This window comes from Octopus bimaculoides, chromosome Z, assembly GCF_046866305.1.
Source record: "Octopus bimaculoides isolate indiv1 chromosome Z, ASM4686630v1, whole genome shotgun sequence".
Classification (NCBI taxonomy): domain Eukaryota; kingdom Metazoa; phylum Mollusca; class Cephalopoda; order Octopoda; family Octopodidae; genus Octopus; species Octopus bimaculoides.
The window spans coordinates 5,881,854-5,907,268 of record NC_142944.1 but is presented as its reverse complement, the minus strand read 5'-3'; the positions used below and the strand labels follow the sequence as shown (position 1 = coordinate 5,907,268).

Here is a 25,415-nt window from a genome sequence, read left to right as displayed (position 1 = left end):
CTGATAAAATTGCCACCTTAATTTGGGACATTTAGTGTTCATACAAACCATCTTAATGTATAAATGGTGATTTTTGTCTGTCATCATCTTAGTGCCTAAACCAGCAAACCAATATTCATGAACTTTGCATACATGTTACACTAAGAACCAGTTCAATATTAGGTTAATTAGATTTCAATATAACCTATTAATACAGCTGTCATATTCACTTGACACTGTATACATACTTGTATAAATACAACATGCACAGAAAGGTAGGTGTGAGGAATACGTAGCTTTAAGGAGAGAGAGGGTAGGTGACTTTTCCACTGTCCATCGCAAAGAAACACACATATACATACATATGTCTACTATACACCATTTTAAACTCGTGCGTTTGTAAATTTGTGTGTGTTGCGTCCTATAATTGTCTGTCTCTCTACTTTTGTAGGGTCTTCCCTGTTGCTGTTACATATTGTGAGATTTTAAAATTACATCAAAATTTTCAAATTTGGTATATTGCAATAACTTTCCACGTTAAATCCAATTTTGTTATTTATTTGTTCTTAACATCCAGTTGAATTATAGGCGAGGATTTCAATAAAAATCTATAATGAGCCTCCCTAGGGAGCGGGGCTGTAGCACATGTTTACAAATCAGCTATCATCAGTGACAATGCCAAATACATGGACTATTTGTCGATGTATTAGTAAATCTAGTTATCTAATTTATTTAAATCAGATGCATATTCTTTTACATAACCACTACACCATATGCCCATGGGCATATGGCGTAGTGGTTAAGAGCGCGGGCTACTAACCCCAAGATTCCGAGTTCGATTCCAAGCAGTGACCCGAACAATAATAATAATAATAATAATATCGAAAAATACCTTTGGAATGAGAACCCAGGTTTGAAATTTCCCCCAAGACACCTGAAGAAGGCTGGAAGGTATATTCAGCCAAAATGTTGTGTTAACAAACAAGATGAGGACAAATATCCGTCAAATGTAAATAATGTACATAATTCCTCATCTCTTAAATATAGAACAAGATGCATATTTGTTTGTTAAAATAATATAGGGACATTCTTTATTCACCCACAAATCAAATTAATAGTTTGTAATACCTATTTTTACCTATAAACTATTACCATCGACAATGGGTTGGGCATAAAGATGGGAACTGGACAGGAAACAGTGTAATGGTAAATGGGAACTGGGGATAACCCCCCACTTTCCTGGTATTACCAGTCAACTCATTTTACTCAGATGCGTATTTGTTTGTTAAAATAACCTAGGGACATTCATTATTCAGCCACTAATCATATTAATAGTTTGTAATACCTATTTTAAGCAATAAACTATTACCATAAAAGCTAATAAAATATTTAATGGCTTAATTACACCTAACTGGTTCAAAAATTTATATATTGACATAGGATTGGGGATAGGAATGGGTGCATAACTAAAACAAGAACTGAACGGGATAAGACATGAAACAGTGTAATGGGAATAGGAACTAGAAATAAGCCCTGCTTTTCTGTGTATTACCGGGTAATTCAGCTAGTGTGTGTGTGTATATATATATATATATATATATATATATATATATATATATATATATGCATGCATGTATCTCATGTTTTGAGTTCTAATTTTCCTGTTTGTAAAACTATACCTATGCATGTGTGTGTGTGTGTGTATTGGAGCCTGGTGTTGCCATCCGGTTTCACCAGTCCTCAGTCAAATCGTCCAACCCATGCTAGCATGGAAAGCGGACGTTAAACGATGATGATGATATATATATATATATATATATATATACACACACATATATATGTGTGTGTGTGTGTGTGTGTGTGTGTATAAATATGTATATATAGGTACAGATAAATACCTACGTATGCAAGCATGGTTGTGTGGTAAAAAGTTTGCTTGCCAACCACATGGTTCCAAGTTCAGTCCCACTGTATGGCACTTTGGGTAAATGTCTTGAACTATAGCCTCAAGCCAACCAAAGTCTTGTGAGTTGATTTGGTAGGCAGAAACTGAAAGAAACCTGTCGTATATATATGGTGTGTGTGTGTCTGCATTTTTGTTTGTCCCCCATCATTGTTTTACAACTGATGTTGGTTTGTTTAAGTCCCTGTAACTTAGCAGTTTGGCAAAAAAGAAGTGATATAAGTGCAAGGCTTTAAAAAATAAATATTAGAGTTGATTCATTATGCCTATATAATTAACACGCACACTTGTTCAATTCTGCTCTCTTTCTTTATTATTATTCAATTGGTTAAATATCCAACTAATTTGTTTTGTTTTTGTTTGTGAGAGCTCTTTCGTTACTTCTTGCAACCTTTTCAATGACTATTTACTTAGTCCGTTATAGAGGTTGCGTTTGCCTGTTTGAGATTTGTTGTGTGTGTGTGTGCCAGCATGCGCATATGCTTGTGTATATATTTATTCTGCATATTCGTGTGTGTGCGTGCTTGTGTTTATGTATGTGTGTGTGTGTACCTCTGCTTCCTTTGTGTGTGTGTGTTTGAGTGTCTATACGTATGAGTTTGTGTGAGTATACACGTGTGTTTGTGGTGTATGCATGTGTGGAATGTGTATGTATATATATATATATAGTCGTGTGTTTCTACCTTGTGTGTGCTTGTCTGTCTGTATTGCTTATGTACCTACTTAAGTAAGTAGGTAGATAGATAGATAAATTACGTACATAGATAATACACTCATAAGGAGACAAAAACACATTATCATATATACATACACACATATAGGCACACTTGCAACACACAACAGGCACATACTCACACAAATTCATACTTATAGACATGTTCAAACATTTACACTAATAATAAAGAAAAGGAGTGGAATTGAACCAGTATGTGTGTTAACTATATTGGTACAATGACTCTTCCTAGTCAACGAAATTTGTTTCAACACACAAATTCACATTAAGAATCTTTTAGACCAGATACATAACCGTATGAGAGTTGATTCATTTGACTAAACCCCTTCAAAGCAGTGCCCCAGCATCGCTGCAGTCCAGTGACTGAAACAAGTAAAAACAAAGCTGTGTGTGTGTGCGCGCATGTATGTTGTACAGTAAACTTGCCAAAGGAATGAAAAATCCATTTCTTGAGGGAGGACTGTGTCTGAAATATTGGCTTTTCCCATTCCTGGCAAGTTTATTGTGCTGTTTTCATCAATTTTGAAACACACAATATATCTTGCCAATGCAAAACATCTGCCTCATTGAATTCCGTTTGATTATTCATTCACACATACATACCCATTCCATGCTGGCATAAGGTTAGAACGCTTGGCTGGAACTGGTAAGCTGGAGAGCTGTACCAGGTTCCAGTCTGATTTTGGCTTGGTTTCTACAGCTCAATGCCCTTCCTAATGCTAACCCCTCTAAAAGTTTAGTGGGTGCCCTTATGTGTTGCCTGCCTGGGTACTTTCACATGACAGTGGCATGGAAGCTGTTGTCTCACCAGCACTAGCCACAACTACGATTTCACTTGAGTCTTTTCAAGCACAGCCAAAGGTCAGGAACCTTTGTCATTGCCTCTGTGAGACCCCACATTCAAAGATCATGCTTCACCACCTCATCCCATGTCTTCTTGGGTCTACCCCTTCTTCCCTGGTGTGTATATGTGTGTGTGTGTGTGTGTGTGTGAGAGGATAGTCAGTTGATCAGAGTGGAAAGGAAAGGTAAGTAGTTTCATAAGAATATGAAGGGAGAGTAATAGGTGGTTGAAGGGGGATGTAGAGATGAATGTGTTAAATAATGTGCAAAGGGGAGGTGCAGTTGGTGAGGAGAGTAGGCAAGATGAGAGAGAGATAGTGGCTCAAGACAGGATAAATTTTAAGGTGCAACTGATGAACAAGGTGTAGGAGTGATGGAGAGATGTGGGGGTATGTAATTGTGTGTATAGTGAGTGGGACATAATGGTAGATATGAGAGGTTGTTCAGAATGATAACACACACACATATATGATGTTATTGTAGCTAAAATCAAATTTCACAAACTGCTACTCAGTTTTGTGATAATACTGACTTTAAAAACTTGTAAATTGTGAGTATATATTTTGTCTATAGTCACCAATTCAATGAATAATCATTTAAATCTTGTTATACCAATAATTACACTGGCCAACAGAATTTTTGTTGCATTGATACCAACAATTGGTATTAGCTAATCTGATTATGGTGCAGCCTTCTGGCTTGCCAGTCCTCAGTCAAATTGTCCAACTCATGCTAACATGGAAAGCGGACGTTAAACGATGATGATGAAGTTAGTTTTTCTCTGTAAGCTCTGCATTTTTTGCAATTAAAGCATTTTTATATTTTCCAAATTTTGAATATTTCTTGAGATATGATATAATCCATCTGATAATTTTATAGTTGTACAATCTTCAAACTAGATGGAAAAGAACGAATATCCATGCCTTGAGATTCTAACTTTATTCATATATATGAGTTACTACACCACAATAAGAATTAGTTATAAAAATAATATTTATTCCGATGCTGAGTAAAGTAAATGTTATCACCATCTGCTTTTCATTTGAAAATATATATATTATATACAAATGATAGTTGTACATAGCTGAGAAACTGATTAGGATGGAAGATAGAACACAAATAAATCTTATTCAGGCAAGAATTTACACTGGGAGTTCTTGCATTTGTAGACTTAATCAGGGAAATCTTTAATGCTCCAACAGTAGTCTGCCATCATGTTTTTGTCCCATTGCTTTTGTTAATGCTCTTCCATGGTCCTGAGGTGTTGGTGGAAGCACTCTTCTTGTTCATCACTTCTCCAGGATTTTCAGGGAATTGATTGGAGTGACTATGCAGGAAATGGAGTTTAATGCTCATCTTACACCCCAAGTCCATGGAAAGCTAACAGAATATTATTTACAAGAATTTCATAGTCATCTGCTTTTCTGTTTCCAAGAAAAATTTTATTATTGTATGGAATGACAGCCATGCTACTCTTTCCTTGTCATTCCCTCTTTCCAACAAATTCTTCATCATGTACAAGGGCACGAATCTGAGCTCTGTTAAACACATCTGCTTTGATCTGCTCAAATGACAAGCCAAGAAATGCAGAGACTATATGTTGAAAACATTCAGCATCAGTATGCTATGCCTCAGTGAATTGCTTGATCAAGCCCAGCTTTATTTGGAGTGGTGGGGAAAAATAATCTTGTCTCAGCTGACAATTGGATCATTCACAATATTTGGCATGTCTTCTTCCAGAGTCTCATGAATGGGACACTTCTTCTGGATCCAGTGTTTCTCTTGAGCTCAGCTGTTCCCACATGCAGAGATAGCAAGGATGTTTTGTGAAACCTTTCTGTTGGCCAAGGAGGGAATTGACCATTTTCAAATCTAGACAAATGATCCAGTTGTGCTTTGTGATATTTTAGTTGGTCAATAACCGTTTTCTTATGCCATTGTATTCTTCTTGCAAATGCACTGAGTGACCAGCTGGGACAGCTCCATAAACATGAGAATGCACTTTGAACAATTTAGAAACAGTCACCAGTCGGTTGAATTATACAAGAGGATTCCTAATTCTTGAAGAAGACTGGGAATATCGTGGTAGGAAACAAAGTGTTTCTCTTCTGACAAAAAAAAAATGACACAAAAATCTGGTTTTGTTTTCAAAAACAAGAAACTTTTGTAGTCTGGTCAAGTAGACAGTGAGACTTCAGCTGCAGTCTTGGAGAGTCCTAAATCATTCAGTTCTGTTTGGCTAAAATGATTTTTTGGTACTATAAGAGAGGTCTTGGAATTGTGAAGTAATTTCTTGATCTTCTTTATCACCTTAGTACTCTTGTTCACTAGCTTCGTCTTTGGAAGAGGTAAACTGGAATTGGGAGTAATTGCTGAAGGAATATTGGGATAAGATTTTTTATGCCTATTTTCATTGCCAATGCCTTTTATGTTAACCATATAAAAATAAGTTACTTGTGTGGTCCCTGGGTTATTGCCAAACCATAGGAACTCCAAACAGCAGGCCCTTTCATTTTCCTTTTATCCAGTCATGAAGCATTTCCTTACAGTTATGACACATAACATGAGGGGTCCATTTTTTATCTTGGTTGCCTAGGAGAATTCCAAAATAGGCTTTATAAGCCCAACTTGCAATCAGTGTGATATTGTACCTTTGGCAAATAAGTGTGAAGGAGCAGAAATAAGTGTCTTGCTATAGAGGAGGTACATGGTTACCCAGGGAGGGAGAGGTACAAGAAATAAGCCAGAAACAAGTGTGCTGATGTAAAAGAGATACTTGATGACCTAGTCAGACAAAAAAAAACAAGAGAAGGCAAGAGTGATCAAAGGGAAAGAAAGAGAGAGAGAGATAGTAGGAAACAGCAAAAGTGTAAGAAAGAGCCGAAGAGAGATGGTGTAGTGCTAGGGTATACTCACGAGTAACAAGAATATGAGCATGGAACCTGGTTAGAAAAATAGGGTGTGGGTGATGGGGGATGTGGAGAGCAGTGAGCAGGGCAGTGAGGGCAAGAAAAGGGATTGGAAAACAATCATGATTTATGAAAAGGAAATGGGAGGAAGAGGAAGATGCAGTTTGGTTTCTTAGAGTAGAGTGTGTGGGTCACAACTCTTCTTACACTCAGTTTTGTGGACGGGTCTTCTCTAGAACTTCATATCACCAAACATCTCAGTCTAGCGTCATTTCCTTCATGAGCCCCAACATCCTAAGGTCAGTCCTCACCACTTCATCCCATGTCTTCCTGGCTCTTCCCCTCTTCCACACGTATCATCCACTTTCAGCAACAGGCACTTCTGTATACAGCTGTCGTCACTCATATGCCTCACATGTCCAAACCAATGCATTCTCCTCTCCTGCAGACCCTATTTAAATCCCTCTTATGCCTAACTTTTCTCTCAACACAGTTGTGCTCTGTCGGTCATGCACACTAATGTTGCAAATCCAATGGAGCATACTACCTTCATTCCTCTCCAGCCTACAAATGTCCTCTGCAGTCAGAGCTCATGTCTCACTACCATGTAACATAGCCATTCATACACAAGCCACATACAATCTGTCTTTCTCTCTGAAAGAGAGTCCTCTTGTGGCCAACAGAGTTCCTTCATCCTATTCTTATTTTAGTGACAATACTTTCAGAGCATCCACCACCTTTAATAATTTGGTTAATTAAATAGCAGAAACTATCTACTACCTCAAGAGAGCCTCCTAGTTATATACATATATATACATGGAATCGTGTGTGTGTGTGACATTGAATATAGCTTGTGGTGGAATGGTAGGGAAGGTCGATAGCTTTGGTGATAAAGAGAGATAATACTTACTGAGGATGAGAAAGATAGATATCGTTTATCTTTTATTTGTTTCAGTGATTAGACTGTGACCATGCTGGGGCACCACCCCGAAGAACTTTAGTTGAGCAAATCAATCCCAGTACTTATTTCAATTTTAATCTTGGTTTTTACTCTATTGTCTCTTTTGTGAAACCGCTAAATTATGGGGACATAAACACACCAACATTGGTTGTCAAGTGGAGAAACAAACACATACATATAGACAGTTTCTGTCTGCCAAATCCACTCCTGGCTAATAACCTGCGTATTGCTACTTTCATCATCATCATCGTTATTTAACGTCCGCTTTCCATGCTAGCATGGGTTGGACGGTTTGACCGAGGACTGGCAAGCCAGGAGGCTGCACCAGACATCAGTCTGATCTGGTAATGTTTCTACAGCTGATATCCTTCCTAACGCCAACCACTCTGAGAGTGTAGTGGGTGCTTTTTATGTGCCACCACTGGCATGAGGGCCAATCAGATGGCACTGGCATCGACCACACTTGAATGGTGCTTTTTACATGCCACCGGCGTAGGAGCCAGTCAGGCGGTACTGGCATCAGCCACGACAGCAATTTTACTTGACTTGATAGGTCTTCTCAAGCACAGCACATTGCCAGACAATTGAAGAGAACTCTTAAATGGGCTGGTTATGTGATCTGGCATAGGCCATAGCTATGATCTCACTTAGCTTGCTGGTTCTTCTCAAGCACAACATCTCTCCAAAGGTCTCAGCTGCTAGTCATTGCCTCAGTGAGCCCCTACGTTTGAAGGTCATGCTTCACTACCTCATCCCAGTTCTTCCTTGGTCTACCTCTTGCGCAGGTTCCTTCCACAGTTAGAGATCGACACTTCTTTACACAGCTGTCCTTCTCCATACATAACACATGACCATACCAGCGCAGTCGTCTCTCTTGCACACCACACCTGATGCTGCTTATGTCCAACATTTCTCTCAGGACGCTTACACTCTGTCGTATATGCACACTGACATTACACATACAGTGGAGCATACTAGCTTCATTTCTTTCAAGCCTACGCATGTCCTCAGCAGTCATGGCCCATGTTTCGCTGTCATGTAGCATGGCTGTTTGCACACATGCATCATACAGCCTACCTTTCACTCTGTGCAAGAGGCCCTTTGTCGCCAGCAGAGGTAAGAGCTCTCTGAACTTTGCCCAGGCTAGCAGCTACACTCTCAGAGTACCCACCCCCACTACTGACCTGGTCACCTAGGTAATGGAAGCTATCGACTGTTTCTAGTTTTTTCCCCTGGGATGTGATGGAAGTTGTTCTCTGCACATTTTCACTGTTTATAGCACCTGAGCATTTACCCCATACAAAAACTATCTTCCCAGTTAGCCTCCCTCTGATATTGCTGCACCTCTTATGTGTCCATAGCTTACATTAGGTACATCTTATGGAGTTTCTACCTACGCCTTTCCTACAGACCAAGTAGGGCCATCTACCTGAAGGGATTTGTGGTTTATCTGCCTTCCTACTTATTAAGACTTTGGTTTTAGCTAGGGTGACTCTAAGGCCCTTCGATTCTAGACCTTGCTTCCACCCCTGAAACTTTTCCTCTAGATCTGGTAGTGACTCAGCTATTAGAGCAAGGTCATCAGCATAGAGGAGCTCCCAAAGACAGCTTGTCTTGAATTCCTCAGTTATTGTCTGGAAGACTATGATGAATAAGAGGGGGCTGAGGTCTGATCCTTGGTGGACCCCTACTCCTACCTGGAATTCTTCGCAATACTCGTTGCCAACCTTCACATTAACTGACAACGTCCCTGTATATAGCTTGTACAGCCCTCACTAACCATTCTTCTATCCCTAGTTTCTTCATTGACCACCAGATAAGGGATCGGGGGACCCTATCAAAGGCTTTCTCCATGTCAACAAAAGCCAAGTATAGAGGTTTATCTTTGGCTAGGTATTTCTCCTGCAGCTGTCTTACCAGAAATATAGCATCAGTGGTGCTTCTCCCTGGTACAAACCCAAACTGCATCTTGTCTAAACTAACTCTCTCCCTAATTAGTTGGGTTATGACCCTTTCAGTGACTTTCATCACCTGATACAATTTAACTCTGTAATTATTCCTGTTTAATGCATCACCTTTGCCTTTAGCAGTTGACTATGGTTCTACACCAGACATTGGGTATGACTTCTTCATGTATCACCTGAATGACTATATGAGTGACTAGACTATAGCTGACACCGCTAGATATTTTGAGCATCTCTGCAGTTATTCCTGATAGGCTGGGAGCTTTTCCTGTTTCCTACCATTAATTGTTTTATCTTCTAAGGTACTGGTTCTTCTGTTGAGTCGATATTTGGCAGACTCTCTTTCTCCTATTCATTCTCTTCATTTAGCAACCTTTCATAGTAGCAGCTCCAAGTCTCTCTCCTTGCAACCTTATTAAATGCAAGTGAACCATCATCCATGCAGACACATTTCTCTCCTATGACATCATGATTCTCCCTCACACACTGTCTTGCAATATGAAACATGCAGAACATTGGCAAATTTTTTTTATCTGCTTCCACTCTGGCTAAATAAACCTGTTGCCTAGCTTCCCTTCTGGCAGTCTAGTCTGATACCATGCCCTGCTACCACCGTTCTTTCAGTCCTTCCAAGCCTATTTCTTTTCTATAATAGCCGTCAACAACATTGTTCCACCACCACGTTACTTTAGGTTGAAAGGGGACTTTGCACCATCCATAGATCTGATCAGTAGCCCTCAACAGGTTGTCCTGTAGGAACCTTCAGTTGTCCTCTACATGATGGTGTGCTATATCCTCTTTTTTGTCAAAAGCTTCATGTAATACATCTCTAAATCTCTGTCCATTCACAGGATCTTTAAGCTTCCAGACCCTTCTTTTCCATGCTGGTCGTCTTCTGGGCATCCATTTATCCTTGACCCTGAAGTCACTAACTACTAATCTATGTTGTGGGGTGCATTCTTCACCTGGGAAGGTTTTGGCATTTATAAGCAGCCATCTTTCCCATTTCCTGGTGAGGATGTAGTCAATTTGACCAGTGTGTCCACCAGACCGGTAGGTGAATAGGTGATTGGCAGGTTTCCTGAAGTTAGTATCACAAACCATAAGATCTTTTGCATCGCAGAACTTCAGCAGCTTGGTTCCCTCCTCATTTTGAGAACCAAAACCATAGCCTTCATGTAAGACCCATACATGTTGTCCAACATGTCCGTTGAAGTCACCAGCTACAAAGAGAAGGTCTCTGTCATTTGTTGACAAGGTAGTCTGCAAGAGGGTGTCATAAAATCGGTCTTTCTGTTCATCAGGTAGCCCTGGCTGAGAGACATAAGCCATGATAATGGTTGCTAATCCATGTTGCAGCACTAATCTAATCTTAAGTATTCTATCACAGACTCTGACTACCTCAATTACCTTATCAACCCATTTCTCCACAAGAAGTATACCCACACTCCCGACCCTGTCAGTGTTCCCTACCCAGAAAATCTTATACCTGAGTTCTTTGCATGTGAAGAATCTAGCAGAACTTCCTCTCCACCTTACTTCTTGGATGCAGCACAGATCTACACGTCTCCATTGAAGCATCTCAACAATCTCACCAGACCTACCTTTCAATGTGCCAACACTAAGGGTGTGGAAGGTGTGCCTCTGTCCATGTAGTGACATACCTGAAAATAGGCAACTTTTGGGCCATTCAATATTGGCGAGGCTGAAGTCACCCAGAAGAAGTATCTTAAGGTTGTCATCAAGGTTAATTAAAATCTAATACATCTTTTTGAGTCTAACCATGATTTGGAGCATTTAGTGGGTGATATGTAGTACATTTACCATTATTATTTATATAATGTGTCATAGACTGAGTTTGAATGCAACAGCAAGACTACAACTGTGACATCTTCCTAGATGTTCATCACAATTCGACCATGAGTTCTTTCTCTCTTGTCAGTTTGAAATGCAACATACTTTGGCATGTATATTTCAGCATCTACTATGTCAGAGATCAGATTGTTTCTGTCATTACTATGCATATTGCTTGATTATATGTATGGAGTTTTGTACTGGTGGGATGTTACAAGGACCCTGACATTGAGCAGAGACACTGTCAGGAGGAAGCTGATTATGTTCCTAGAAGATAATGACTTGCTTGCTTATTTATGAGTTTTTAGTAGAAAATGGGTTATACATCTTTAGATTGTATACCTGACTTTCTACTATAAAATTAAGAATACAACGGAACGCTGAACTCCAGACTAAACAACTCAAACAACATTTATTTACTTGGTAAACATACATATCTTTTAGTTATACATCTTTAGAGGTGAGAATAACGAGCTGTCGAGTATAAGACCGAAAGATGTAGAGACAGCTTTAAACACACGTCCTTGCTCAATCGCTGGCCAGCGAGAAAGAGAATGAATTGAGCGGGAAACGCTTGCTTTATAAATTCTATGCATGCGTAAGACTACGCATGCGCAGGCGTTACTACAAGTTAATAGAAAAGCTAACCAAAGAAATCCTTTTGTTACCAGTTGATCATGGAATACATAACACCAATAGAAGCAGGTATATGAGAAATGAATGGAAACAATAAAAAATATGTACACGAATTATAGGGTGAAACCAATTACCATTGCAAAAATAGGATTAAAGAAAATACACAGGGGTTGGACAAAATAATGGTGACACCTTTAAATTTCAAACAAGTTTATTTTAATATGGGGTAGGACCGCCTTTGATAGTAATTACTGCTTGAATTCTATGAGCTATGGACTTGTACAAAGTCTGAATTGTTTCCAGAGGAATTTTTTGTCCATTCTTCAGCTAAAACAGTGTCCAGTTCTTGTAGTGATAATGATGGTGGAGGATATCGACTCCTTACTTGTTTTTCTAAAATGCACCATAAATGTTCAATAATATTCAAATCTAGGGACTGTGGTGACCAGATAAGATGTTCAAGTTCACTAGAATGTTCCTCGTATCAACTTTAGCTGTGTGAATTGCTGCGTTATCAGCCTGAAAGATTGTATTTCCCTCCGGAAACAGTTCTAGGATGAATTTGATCAGATAAAATGCTTAAATAGTCTTGACTATTGATTCTGCCATGAAGGGAAACCATTGGGTCGGCAGATTTCCAAGATATAGCCCCCCACCCTGATCATCACAGATCCTCCTCCATGTTTAACAGTTGGAAGAAGGCAGTCTGGGTTAAATGCATCTTTTAGCTGTCTCTACACTTATACTCGGCCGGTGGTCAGAAATAAGGTAATGGATGACTTGTCTGAGAAAATAACATTCTTCCACTGCTCTAGGGACCAATTCTGTAGGTTTTTTCTCCACTCTAAACGCTTTGCAACATTTGTTTTTGAAAGAAGTGGTTTTCTGATTGCAGCCCTCCCGTGAAATCCGGCTTTGTGTAGCTCCCGGTGAACAGTTTTTGTGGAAACTGGGTTCTCGAGGTGGTCATTAAGCTCTGCAGTAATTTTGGGAGCTGTACGTTTTTGATCCTTTCTAACAATTTGTGTAAGAGTCTGATGGTCCCTATTTGAAAGTTTTGGTTTTCTTCCAGAGTTTTGTTTTGACAAGGTTTTTTTCCTCTTTCTCAAAGGCTGTCATCACTTTTGAGACAGTACTTCTTGATACACCAAACATTTCGGCTGTTGTCATTACACTAGTGCCTGCCATACGAGCACCAACAATTTAACCTCTTTGAAAGTCCGATATCTCTCTCATTTTAATGAATTTTAATTACCTTTTGCTGATGTTATCTGAAAAAGAAACAGCAATTTTATCTAAACATTAAGTGACACTGATAATAAGTCAAAAATCATAAAAATAAACAAGCTTTTGACGGTTTTATAGATATTTCAAAATTATGATGCCATGTGTTTCCATTATTTTGTCCAACCCCTGTATATATATATATATGTATTTTATCTAATCAAGAAATCCTTGACCTGAAGAGTAGCTGGTGGTGGTATACACCTCACTTAGATTTTACCACTTCTGAGGTTCCACTTGCTATGAAACATGTAGCCTGGATTTTCCATTCTCCATTCTGTAACTCTTGTGTGTGTGTGTGTGTGTGTATATATATATATATATATATATATATATATATATAAGGAGATGAAGACAGGGAAAGCCCCTTGTCCATAAGAAATTACTGCCAAGATTCTTAAAATATCTGGTGGAATGGGATAAAGCCTAGTCACCTGCATAGTTAGTTGGATTGTGCAGGATGGTACAGCCAACGACTAGTGTAGCAGCATTATTGTCAATTGTTACAAAGATAAGGGAGATGCCTTTTATGTAATTACAGAGATATCAAATTGTTTGACCTGGTCATGAAAGTTATAGAAAGGGTCATAGCTCAACTAATTAGGAAGAAAGTTAGCCTAGATGAGATTCTGTTTGGTTTTGTACCAAGTAGAAAAATTACTGATGCTATCTTTGAAGTAATGCAACTGCAGGAGAAGTATTTTGCCAAAAATAAACCACTGTACCTGGCATTTGTCAACATTTGGTGGTCACTGTGGAAGCTAGGGGGTAGATGATTGGCTGATGAAAACAATGAGTATAGCAATGAATTTATTGTACTAGTACGAGTTTGCCATGGTTCAGTTCTTCAGCTCCTCTCATTTATCATAGTCTTCCAGACCAGCTCTTCTGACTGCTAAACTTGTTCTTATTATAGCTGACTCTATAGTAGTGTTAGGGAAGAAATTTCACATGTGAAACCAAAGCCTGGAATCATAAGGCCTTAGAGTAAACTTAGCAGAGACCAAAGTCCTAGTAAGCAGGAAAGTAGACAAATTGATAATCCCTGCTTGATATGTAGAAAAGGTGTTGGTAGAAATTCCATATGATATACCTCATGCAAGCTATGGACACACAAGAAGTTAGTGGAGTCAGTAGAATGTTAACAGGGAAAATAGTCTTTATTTATGGCAGACATGCCTGGTCAGTGAAGACCAACATGCAGGAAATAGATTTCCTCAAGTGCACTGAAGGGTTGTTAGATAATTTGTTTCCTCAATGACCTTATTAGCATTGGAGGAAAATACTCTGAAAGTCTCTTTGCTAGAATAAAAACTGGCTGGGGAAGTTCAGAGAATTACTTATCTCTGTTGACCTTTCCCTCTCAGTGAAAGGCAAGTTGTATGATGCTTGTGTATAAACAGCTGTGTTACATGGTAGTGAAATGTGGGTTGTGAATGCAAAGGACATGCGAATGCTCAAATCAAATAAAGCTAGCATGCTCCACTAGATGTGCAGTGTCAATGTGTTGATAGCAAAACTGGATAAAAAGGTGTGGTGTACAAGAGGAAACTGTCCTGATATGGTCATGTATTGCATATAGATGAGAACAGCTGAATGAAGAAGTTACGGAAGAGGAAGACTCAGGAAAATGTTAAGCTTCAGAGAGGACAACAAATTGTGTCCAATGCAAGCTGGCATGAAAGAAAGCACATTCAAACAATGCTGATGGTGATGCCTTCTGTGAATATAAATATATAAAACACACGTAAAAAACACCATCCGAACGTGGCCGGTGGCACGTAAAAAGCACTGTCTGAATGTGATTGATGCCAGGTCCGCCTACCACTTCACACTCAGAGTGGTTGGCATTAGGAAGGGCATCCAGCTGTAGAAACTCTACCAGATTAGATTGGAGCCTGGTGCAGCTGCTGGCTCTCCAGACCTCAATCAAACCATCCAGCCCATGCCACCAATGAAAAACGGACGTTAAACGATGATGATGATTGCATGTGTGTGTGTGTGTTTTGTATTGGATGCTGGTGGACTTTGCATTTGCTTCATATGATTTAATTAACATGTGACTTAGTGGCCAAGCATTCCAAACACATGCATTCATGCATACACTTCTCACACCACACACACACATGTAAAGAGATCACAAGGTTATCTCTAGCTTGTGGATCCACTTGCTATATGTAGTAATTAGATTTTGGTTAAATCACATTCTACAAAAATACTTTAAAATTTGAAATAACCTCCAACATAGTCCAGGTAAATATTTAGTGAAATTAAGTTCTACACAAATTAAATTTATTCATCTGTGTCTATCAATACCTCAAACCCATCCTACCCACTCAGTACTTTGAAATACTTTCTTCTAATTGAATCGTAATTCGTTTGTGTTCAGTCATCATCATTTAATGTCCATTTTCTCTGCTGGCATGGGTTGGACAGCTTGATAGGAGCTGGCATGACCTCCTGGTCATGCCAGGTTCCAGAGTTTGTTTTGGCTTGGTTTCTGCAGCTGGATGTCCTTCCTAACACCAAACCACTTTACGTAGTGTACTGGGTGTCTTTTGTGTGGTTCCATGGTTTTAGGATATCAATTCGGTTGTAGTGGTTAGGTCTTCTGGAGTACAGCAATGCACCATATATCTTGGTCTTTCATCTATCCTTCAAATTGTTACATTGAAATGTTTATTGTTTTGTTTCCAGACCTAAAAAGTACTAAAAATATGTGTTATATTTGAAAATTTTATGGCTAGATAATCTTTTTGTTGTTTTCTAAATTTTTCCTGCACACTTCACATAATGCTGTATATAAGGTAACAAAGGAAAAGAATTCCTTCAAAAGGGTGTGTAAAATATCCAGTTCACTGGTATGTCAGTTGAATACCACATAAATATGGATATAATGCAAATTACAAACAAATTAGAGAGGTTGCCAGACTGGCTCGTGTGCAGGTGGCACGTAAAATACACCATTTTGAGCATGGCCACTGCCAGTACTGCCTGACTGGCCTTTGTGCCGGTGGTACGTAAAAAGGACCCACTACACTCTCGGAGTGGTTGGCGTTAGGAAGGGCATCCAGCTGTAGAAATTCTGCCAAATCAGATTGGAATCTGGTGTAGCCATCTGGTTCACCAGTCCTCAGTCAAATCGTCCAACCCATGCTAGCATGGAAGGCAGATGTTAAACGATGATGATGATATTTCATAGTATGTTATGTTATTATATAAATTATTGGATTGTCAAATGTATCTCTCTATTTAATTTGTTTGTAATGCTATATATATACATACATACACACACACACACACACACACACACACACACACACTCTCTCTCTCTCTCTCCCCCTGCCTCCCCCAGAGGGTTTTTAGCAATACTATTGAAATTGGGAGGGTAAACAATAATCTATACTGGTGGTTTTTCAGAATCGTTAGCATGGTGGGCGAAATGCTTAGCGGTATTTCGTCTGTCTTTACGATCTGAGTTCAAATTCCGCCGAGGTTGACTTTGCCTTTCATCCCTTCGGGGGTCGATTAAATAAGTACCAGTTATGCACTGGGGTCGATGTAATTGACTTAATCCGTTTGTCTGTCCTTGTTTGTCCCCTCTATGTTTAGTCCCTTGTGGGCAATAAAGAAATAAATATTCAAAATACTGGAAATGCTCTAAAGGTGGTAGGAGGCAGTGTGAAAAAAGAAAAAGATTCTCATCCATGTTTTTGAAATACAGTTATATTGTTTATTTAGATTTGTTACTGTACAAATTAACTAAATTTAAATTCAAATTTGTTTTGTTGGCAGATTGCAAAAAAGAAAATCCTGGTAAGATATATTTATTTATATTGTTTATCATGTTTGATAATTCACCTGAAGAAATTTTTTGCCCTCCTCCCACCATCTCTATCTCACACTTTTTACTATTCTAAAGCAAATATTTTGAAATGTGTTCAATTTTACCCATTCAATATTTCATATACTTATGAAGTGCTCTGAAACAGGTTAAACTCCTGAATAGTGGAATCTAGAATCTGTGCACTTAAGGTGCTGTTTCCTTTGGGAAAGTTATTATTCCTTCTTTCATATAAATCAAAACAAATCAGACTTTCAAATATATTACCAAATGACCATTATTTCTAAGCAGGCAAAAATGAGATAAGCATTTTTATATGTATTTCTCTAGTAATTTATTTTATTTAATTTAAAAGAATATTTTCTATTAAAAATCTTTATTAAACATTTATTTTAAGACATTCTTTCACATATCTTTATAATTTCATGCTTAGAGATAAAATTAGTTAGGTAAATGTCTTTTTAAATTTTTGTTTTTAAATTGGTCCATGTTTCTAGAATGCTTGTAGTTCTGAAACTTTTAAAACCGATTTTCTTTTACTATAGAATGTAATTAAAATACTGAATTTCTTTTTGTTAGTAATTACATCATGTAATGTTCTCCTCATGTGTTATGAGTTTTTCTCTGTAATTGTTTGTTTGTACTTTCTTCAGTCCAATTCAATAAAGAAGTATGTGCCATTAGCAAGTAATGGGAAAGATTCCAGTAAAGTGGACAAAGTGCTGCACAGGGACAAACATGAGTCTTCAGCTGCCCAATTCAAGAAGAAGTCAGTTGCTAGGCTTAACATCAGAAATTCTCGATCAGATAATATCAGGCTCCAGACAAAAGAAAAATCGAAGTCTCCTGAAAAGGAAACTAAGGTGAGGATACAGATAGTACTCTATTAACTGAAGGTAGATAATTATTTATCTATTTTGTAATTTTTTATTTTTTTAAATTCACTTTTAAAAATGTATAACTATTTCAGTTAAGGTTAGTGTGAATGAAAGTTAAATGATGTGTATTGTTGTCATTTAAATATTTGAACAAAGACATCTTTTTATGGTGAAATTGAATGAGATGAATTCACGCTTAATTTGAGGTACATCCTTTCAGTATTTATGGATTGATAAGTAAGTGTTAGGCAACTAAATTACTTTTCAAGCTTAAAATATTGGTTCATATGAATAATTCAGCAAGTATGGACAGTTTTATAAGAATAGTTGGTAATGTCCTTCCTAAATAACTACTTAGCTATGAGAAGGAAATGTATTTAGTTTTAGATATAAATATTTAAGCAAATAATACATGTTTATATTAAGACAGTTGTAGCAAATTTTCAACTTGAGATTGTATGCAAGTAACATAGTTATCTGTTGAATTCACTAGTAGATTAAATATAAACACTGGTGGGATTCCTGACCAGAAAATCGACTTGAGATTGTATGCAAGTAACATAGTTACCTGTTGAATTCACTAGTAGATTAAATATAAACACTGGTGGGATTCCTGACCAGAAAATCGACTTAAGATTGTATGCAAGTAACATAGTTACCTGTTGAATTCACTAGTAGATTAAATATAAACACTGGTGGGATTCCTGACCAGAAAATCGACTTGAGATTGTATGCAAGTAACATAGTTACCTGTTGAATTCACTAGTAGATTAAATATAAACACTGGTGGGATTCCTGACCAGAAAATCGACTTAAGATTGTATGCAAGTAACATAGTTATCTGTTGAATTCACTAGTAGATTAAATATAAACACTGGTGGGATTCCTGACCAGAAAATCGACTTGAGATTGTATGCAAGTAACATAGTTACCTGTTGAATTCACTAGTAGATTAAATATAAACACTGGTGGGATTCCTGACCAGAAAATCGACTTGAGATTGTATGCAAGTAACATAGTTACCTGTTGAATTCACTAGTAGATTAAATATAAACACTGGTGGGATTCCTGACCAGAAAATCGACTTAAGATTGTATGCAAGTAACATAGTTACCTGTTGAATTCACTAGTAGATTAAATATAAACACTGGTGGGATTCCTGACCAGAAAATCGACTTGAGATTGTATGCAAGTAACATAGTTACCTGTTGAATTCACTAGTAGATTAAATATAAACACTAGTGGGATTCCTGACCAGAAAATCGACTTGAGATTGTATGCAAGTAACATAGTTACCTGTTGAATTCACTAGTAGATTAAATATAAACACTAGTGGGATTCCTGACCAGAAAATCGACTTGAGATTGTATGCAAGTAACATAGTTATCTGTTGAATTCACTAGTAGATTAAATATAAACACTGGTGGGATTCCTGACCAGAAAATCAAATTAAAGGCGGCGAGCTGGCAGAAACGTTAGCGCGCCGGGCGAAATGCTTAGTGGTATTTCGTCTGCCGTTGCGTTCTGAGTTCAAATTCCGCCAAGGTCGACTTTGCCTTGCATCCTTTCGGGGTCGATGTAATCGACTTAATCCGTTTGTCTGTCCCCTTTATGTTTAGCCTCTTGTGGGCAATAAAGAAATAAGAAAATGTAATTAAAAATACAAACTCTTTTGAAACATTAATATTGGTTGTCTGAGCAATTTTACGGAAAGGTAAATGAGTAAAGAAATAATTACAAACAATATGTGTTGATCTAAGAATTTACTTTAAAGAAATTTCAAAGATTATTAATAAATATTTCTGTGACTAACTTCTTTTGGCATTAAAAAGAATATTATCAAAAAAAAAAAAAAGACTACTATACTGATTTCGAGTTATGAGGGTAGAAGGAGTATAGAATTTTGATAACTTATATAGTGAAATTAACTTATAACCTTTTCAGAAATGTAAGAGAGAAAATATTAGATTAAACAAAAATCCATGGAAAGTGGTGGTGGTCTGTGTTGGCAAGACTTGTTTTATTTTGGGGAGGGGGGGGGGGCAGAAAGAGTATAGTGAATTGCCATGAGGAGTGGAGTATCCATTTTGGACACAGTCCTTCTACAAGGCTAAGGGTGACAGGAAGGAAAAAAAGAATAGAGCAGAGTTTTATTTTTGCACCTGCTATTTTTGAGGGACTGGCTGCAACCGATTGGGATTGCATCAGTTATTCTGTCATCTTGGTCTTAAAGAAGGTTACCTTTTTCTGTCAGCTTTTCCTAATAATATGAGAATAAGTGTGCATGTATAAATTGAAGCCAAATTCCAACCTTTGCTTTGTGTGTGACCATTTCTTATTTTCTTTACGTTTTCAATATTGTTAGGTAATTCTCAAACTCATAACAATAAAAAAAAGGTTAAAATCATCCAAGTATTTCATAAGTTGTAATATTTTATCTGTTTTTCTTAAATCTTTTTTTTTTGTACCAGGGCACTCAATAAATGATGGAATATGCGTTACTTTTTTTTTTTTTTGTCCAAGAGCAGTTTGGAATCTTGTTAGAATCTAATCTGATGATTGACATGCAATAAAATAAAAATTTTAAAAATGATTTATACCAGATATGAGGTGGAATACAATCAGTGCTGTAACCTAAAGTTGTTGGGTGTTTCTGGTCTTTAGACATTAGATACTTTCACCCAGGTGAGCCGTCCAGGGTTGATCCAGACTCCCACTTAGATGTACGGTTGCTGCTTGGTTGCATCAGCTCTCAACCAAAGCAACTTGCCAGCTTCTTCTGCAACTTCATTTCCAAACAGTATAATCCTCTTCTATACCACTCCTGCAAAGCCTTTACAGCCCTCCATTATAGGCTCATGTTTTCCAACTTCTATTCTGGCACTTCCTCTGTACCATTTCTTGGTAGTTTACAGTTTCTTTGTATTAGCTTATCAATACACTCTTCCCACAGCACTAAATTCTCATGATCATGTCTAGCTGGAGCAATATTGGAATGTTGATACTATGTGCTATGGAAATTTCAGCTGCCTGCATCAGAAAGGTTATCCTTGTTTTTGTATGTGGGGGTGATTTCTCTCCAGCTTTGACAAATTACCTTCTTCGCAGTGCACTGCTGTGTACTTGCACTGATGGCAATGGCTAAACTTTCAGCAGTTGCCTTTAGCACTTGATCATGGCACCAGTGATAGCAGTCTTCTCTAAAGGCTTTTGGACAGCTACTGGGGAGATGTTTTAAAGATCCTCTTTCAGAACAGAGTGGGCAGGATGGTTTCTCGTTCTTGTCCCAGAAGTAAAAGATTAGCAGATCTTGGTGAGGAATCATAGACATCTAAGTGTGATGGAAGTTCACCTGCATGATATCTGACTTTTACTGATTTGATAAATGCTGACTGTTTTAAGCTGTTTTGTAGTTTCCACCTAAACTCATAAATGTATCTTTATAAAATGCTGTCAATAAATAATACAAATTAGTAGCATTTAGAAGATAATGATTAAGCTGTGCATCTGTCAGAGCTAGAAATTAATGTTTCTACATTAATGGTGTTTATGATGCAAACATTGTATAAATCGAATATAAATCAGTTGCTTTATCAGAATGTTTTCGACTGCCAAAGCTCTGGAAAGTTCTTGTATCTGTCATTTGACATGGTTTTCTAATGTTAATAATAGGTTTAATTAATAGAAGGAATTAAATCAACAAAAAGTGATCTGGTTGATTTTATTTGCTGGTTCTGCCAGATTGGTGGAATTGATGTGGTTCATCTTTAGACTGAACATTTGTTGGTCAGTATCCTGTAAGGGGGGAAAAAGTGGATATGGAAGGAATTCTATAGGACTGAGTTGGAAAGAATGAGACATCTGTGATTAATTTAAATGATTGTTAACAGGAGGAAGGGAACAGTATAAAAATTATTTATTCCTAAGGTCATATCATCATCATCACCACCATCACCATCTGTGAACTTGTTCATGTTAGAATGGGTTATACAGAGCTTTTTTGCAATAGTTTTAGGGCTGGATGCCCTTTCTGACACCAACTATTTTAGTCTTCTCTTTCAACATGCAGTATAAAACCTGTGATACATACACTTATTTCATATCATATCAAGCACTTTTAAAATATTTGTCTTACTAGATTTTACATTTGTTGCTGATGTTTTAACTATTTTTCAGGATGAATCTTCACCACTGAAATCAAGCTTGAAACGACTAAGCTCTTCTAATTATGCACCAAAAAATAAGAAATCAAAAATGGTTGTAAGAGTTGCAGCACCACAAACTAAGACTGATATTCCAAGTAGGAAATCTGTCAGTAAAAAGGCTAATTTATCTTTAAATCGCAAGAACAGTCCATTAAAGCCAAAAGCCCATCAAAATTCTATCAAACTCACTGAGAATAATGTATATGTAAGTTAATGACTTTAAATATATTTAATATTATCATCTTAATTGTCTAAAGTTTTGTAATGAATTAATGCTTTTATACTAATTATTCATTGTTTCTTATCCACTAAACCACTGGTGTATGCACAATTTTTATTGCATTTTAGGTTAAGTGTTTAGAGAAAGACAAACATTTTGGTGAGGTTAAGAAAATGAATGTTACTTTTTAAGTTCTGTAATAAAAAGGGGGGCGGTGCTAGTAAAGTATATATTCTTAGAGCGATTTTATTGCAGTCCCTCCCTGTGAATTTCTCATATTTGTGCTAAAAACCACGTTCAGTTGGTGCTTTTTACATATCACCAGCATGGGGAGCCAGTCAGGCAGCTCTGGCAACAACCTACGCGTGAATGGTGCTTATTGCGTGCCACCAGCAATGGTATCGGTCACAACTACAATCTCCATTTGATTTGATTTTGATTTACTTGGCTCAGTGGGTCTCTTCAAGAACGGTATGTTGCCTGACAATTCAAAGGTACTTTTTAAATGGGCGTGTATGTGTATATGTTTATGTGAGTGTCTTTGTGTGTCCCCGCGTCACTGCTTTGACACCACTATTGGTGTGTTTACATCCCCGTAACTTAGCGGTTCAGCAAAAGAGACCGATAGAATAAGTACTAGGCTTACAAGGAATAAGTCCTGGGGTCGATTTCTTCAATTAAAGGCAGTGCTGCAGCATGGCCACAGTCATTTGACTGAAACAAGTAAAAGAATACAGTTGATCTAGAAGAAGGTAGAGTTGAATGCAGACTCTGCTGGCTGCACATCTATGGCCTCTGACCAGCCATCTCTCTTTTTGAAGAATTTATGGTTTCAAGCTTTATTCAGTTATACTATCACATTATATTTACTTGCACAGAATCATACCATTTTCCCCTACAAAACCACTTTAAAATATCTTTCAATACAAGTATACCAAAACATACTTGATTTGTTTGCCCCCTCCTTATCATTTAATATCTCTTTTCCCATACTGGCATGGGTTGGATAGTTGAACAAGAACGGATGAGCCAGAGGTCTCCACCATCTTCTGTGTCTTCTTTGGCATGGTTTCTGCAGCCAGATGCCCTTCTTAATGTCAACCACTTGACCAGAGTGCACTGAGTGCTTTTTATGTGGTACCAGCACCATTGAGGTCACCAAGTATTTGCAAGGTAAGACCCCACCACTCGAGTGAGCAGGGTATAGACTGGAGGAATAACAGGGAGAGGGGCTGGTGTCTTACTGAAGTGGTGAATACATGGCTTGCCTACCTGGAAAATGAGAGAGAGAGAGAGAGAAAGATATGTGAGGTCCAGGTACAACATGAATATGAGACAGATTAGGAAGTCCACTGAGTGAAAATAGTGTGACCGATGATTAGAGATAGGGAATGAGTTGGACACAGCAGATATCAGTTCAATGTAAAATAGGGACACATCTTATATTCTGACAAATATAGTAATTGTGAATAGTAGCCAAGTTACTGATATCACTTAAACTAGTTAAACCGTATAAATATTATTGATTGATTTGTTGTTAAAAATAATATAATCAAAATAAGTCAAAATGTTTTCAAGATCTGCAAATTTCTTCTTAGGAGATAACTTGCTTTAGAAAAAAAAGAAGGGAAAAACTCATATATGCTTGTGCCTAATATCATTTAGACTAGTATATTTGTACCATTGAAAATGGCAGTGAACTATAAATTTATTTTTAATGCAAGTGCTTACGTAATATTTTAATATACTTTGCCGTGAATAATCTGCAGCTTCACATTTTTTTCTATAAACATATTAAATTCTTAATCTTTGCTTGCCAAAGGTTACATTACTCTCTCTCTCTTTCTCTCTCTCTCTCTCTTTCTCTCTCTCTCACTCTCTCTCTCTCTTTCTCTCTCTCTCTCTCTCTCTCTCTCTCTCTCTCTCTCTCTCTCTCTCTCTGCCTGCCTGCCTGCCTACCTGCCTGCCTAGGAAATAGTCTTTTTTTAAAAAACTAACTTTCAGCATTCTCATGTGCAATGTGCGCATGTATTATGCATGTAGGCCACATTATACATGCAGACCACATGGTTTCTAGTCCACTCACTGTGTGACACTTTAGGCAAGTGTCTTCTATTATAACTACAGGCTAACCAAAGCCTTCTAAGTGGATTTGGTAGATATAAGCTGGAAGAAACCTGTCATACACACACACACATCATCATCATCATCATCACTCATACACGCACATGTATGTGTTACTGTCTTTGCCTTGGCATAATGTGATAATTGTAAATGGGAAATGTCCTTCATCTCCAATATTCTGTGGAAACATGTCTGGCCATGGATAAATATTACCTGTGGAAAATCTGCCTCAATAAATTTCCATCTGACCCATGCAAACACGGGAAAGTGGATGTTAAATGAGGATGCTAATGATGTAATATGCATGAATATATACATGTATACATATATAGTTCTTTATATAGATATACATTCAAAGACATGCCAACACACACGCACATACAATGTGTGCATGCACCTATGTGTGTGTGTGTGTGTGTGTGCAAATATCATCATCATAATCATCTGATTTAATGTGAGTTTCCCATGCTGACACGGGATGGAGAGTCTGACAGGTCCCAGTGAGCCACAGGGTTGCACCCATCAGCTTTTGGCATGGTTTCTATGGTTGGATGTCCTTTCCTAGTACCAACCACTTTACAATGTGTATTGGATGCCTTTTTTTGTGCCACACACCCACACATACAAAAAAGAACAACAAGGTTTCTTTCAGTTTCCATATATCAAATCAACTCTCAAGGTTATACATATAAGAGGGATGACCACTAAGTGGACATCCATTATGCTAGAAGACCACCACCTATGGTCTGACCACTAAGAAAAGATTGTTCTCAAGAAAATTTAGCAAACGCCAGGACATAAGCAAGCAAGACAAATGAAAAGATACAAAATATAAAGATTAATCACAAACAACAATCTTTTCTTAGTGGTCAGACCACAGGTGGTGGTCTTCTAGCATAATGTATGTCCACTTTGTTTTAATCCCTCTTATATGTATGTGTGTGTGTGTGTATATATATAAATATATATATATATATATATATATATATATATATATATATATATATATATATATATA

General features: G+C 37.6%; 1 protein-coding gene across 3 annotated transcripts in view; it reads left to right on the top strand.

Moving 5' to 3' along the window:
• The window catches only part of LOC106876941 (cytokine-like nuclear factor N-PAC), a 68,643-nt gene that overhangs the window by 22,481 nt on the left and 20,747 nt on the right, over positions 1–25,415 (top strand). For 2 of the 3 annotated variants that reach the window (XM_014925718.3, XM_014925709.3), the window contains 3 exons: positions 16,922–16,942; positions 17,624–17,833; positions 22,025–22,258. In XM_014925718.3, the coding sequence (XP_014781204.1) occupies positions 16,922–16,942; positions 17,624–17,833; positions 22,025–22,258 (465 nt within the window). The remainder of the gene's footprint in view (positions 1–16,921; positions 16,943–17,623; positions 17,834–22,024; positions 22,259–25,415) is intronic. The other variant, XM_089365446.1, reaches the window with a different exon arrangement.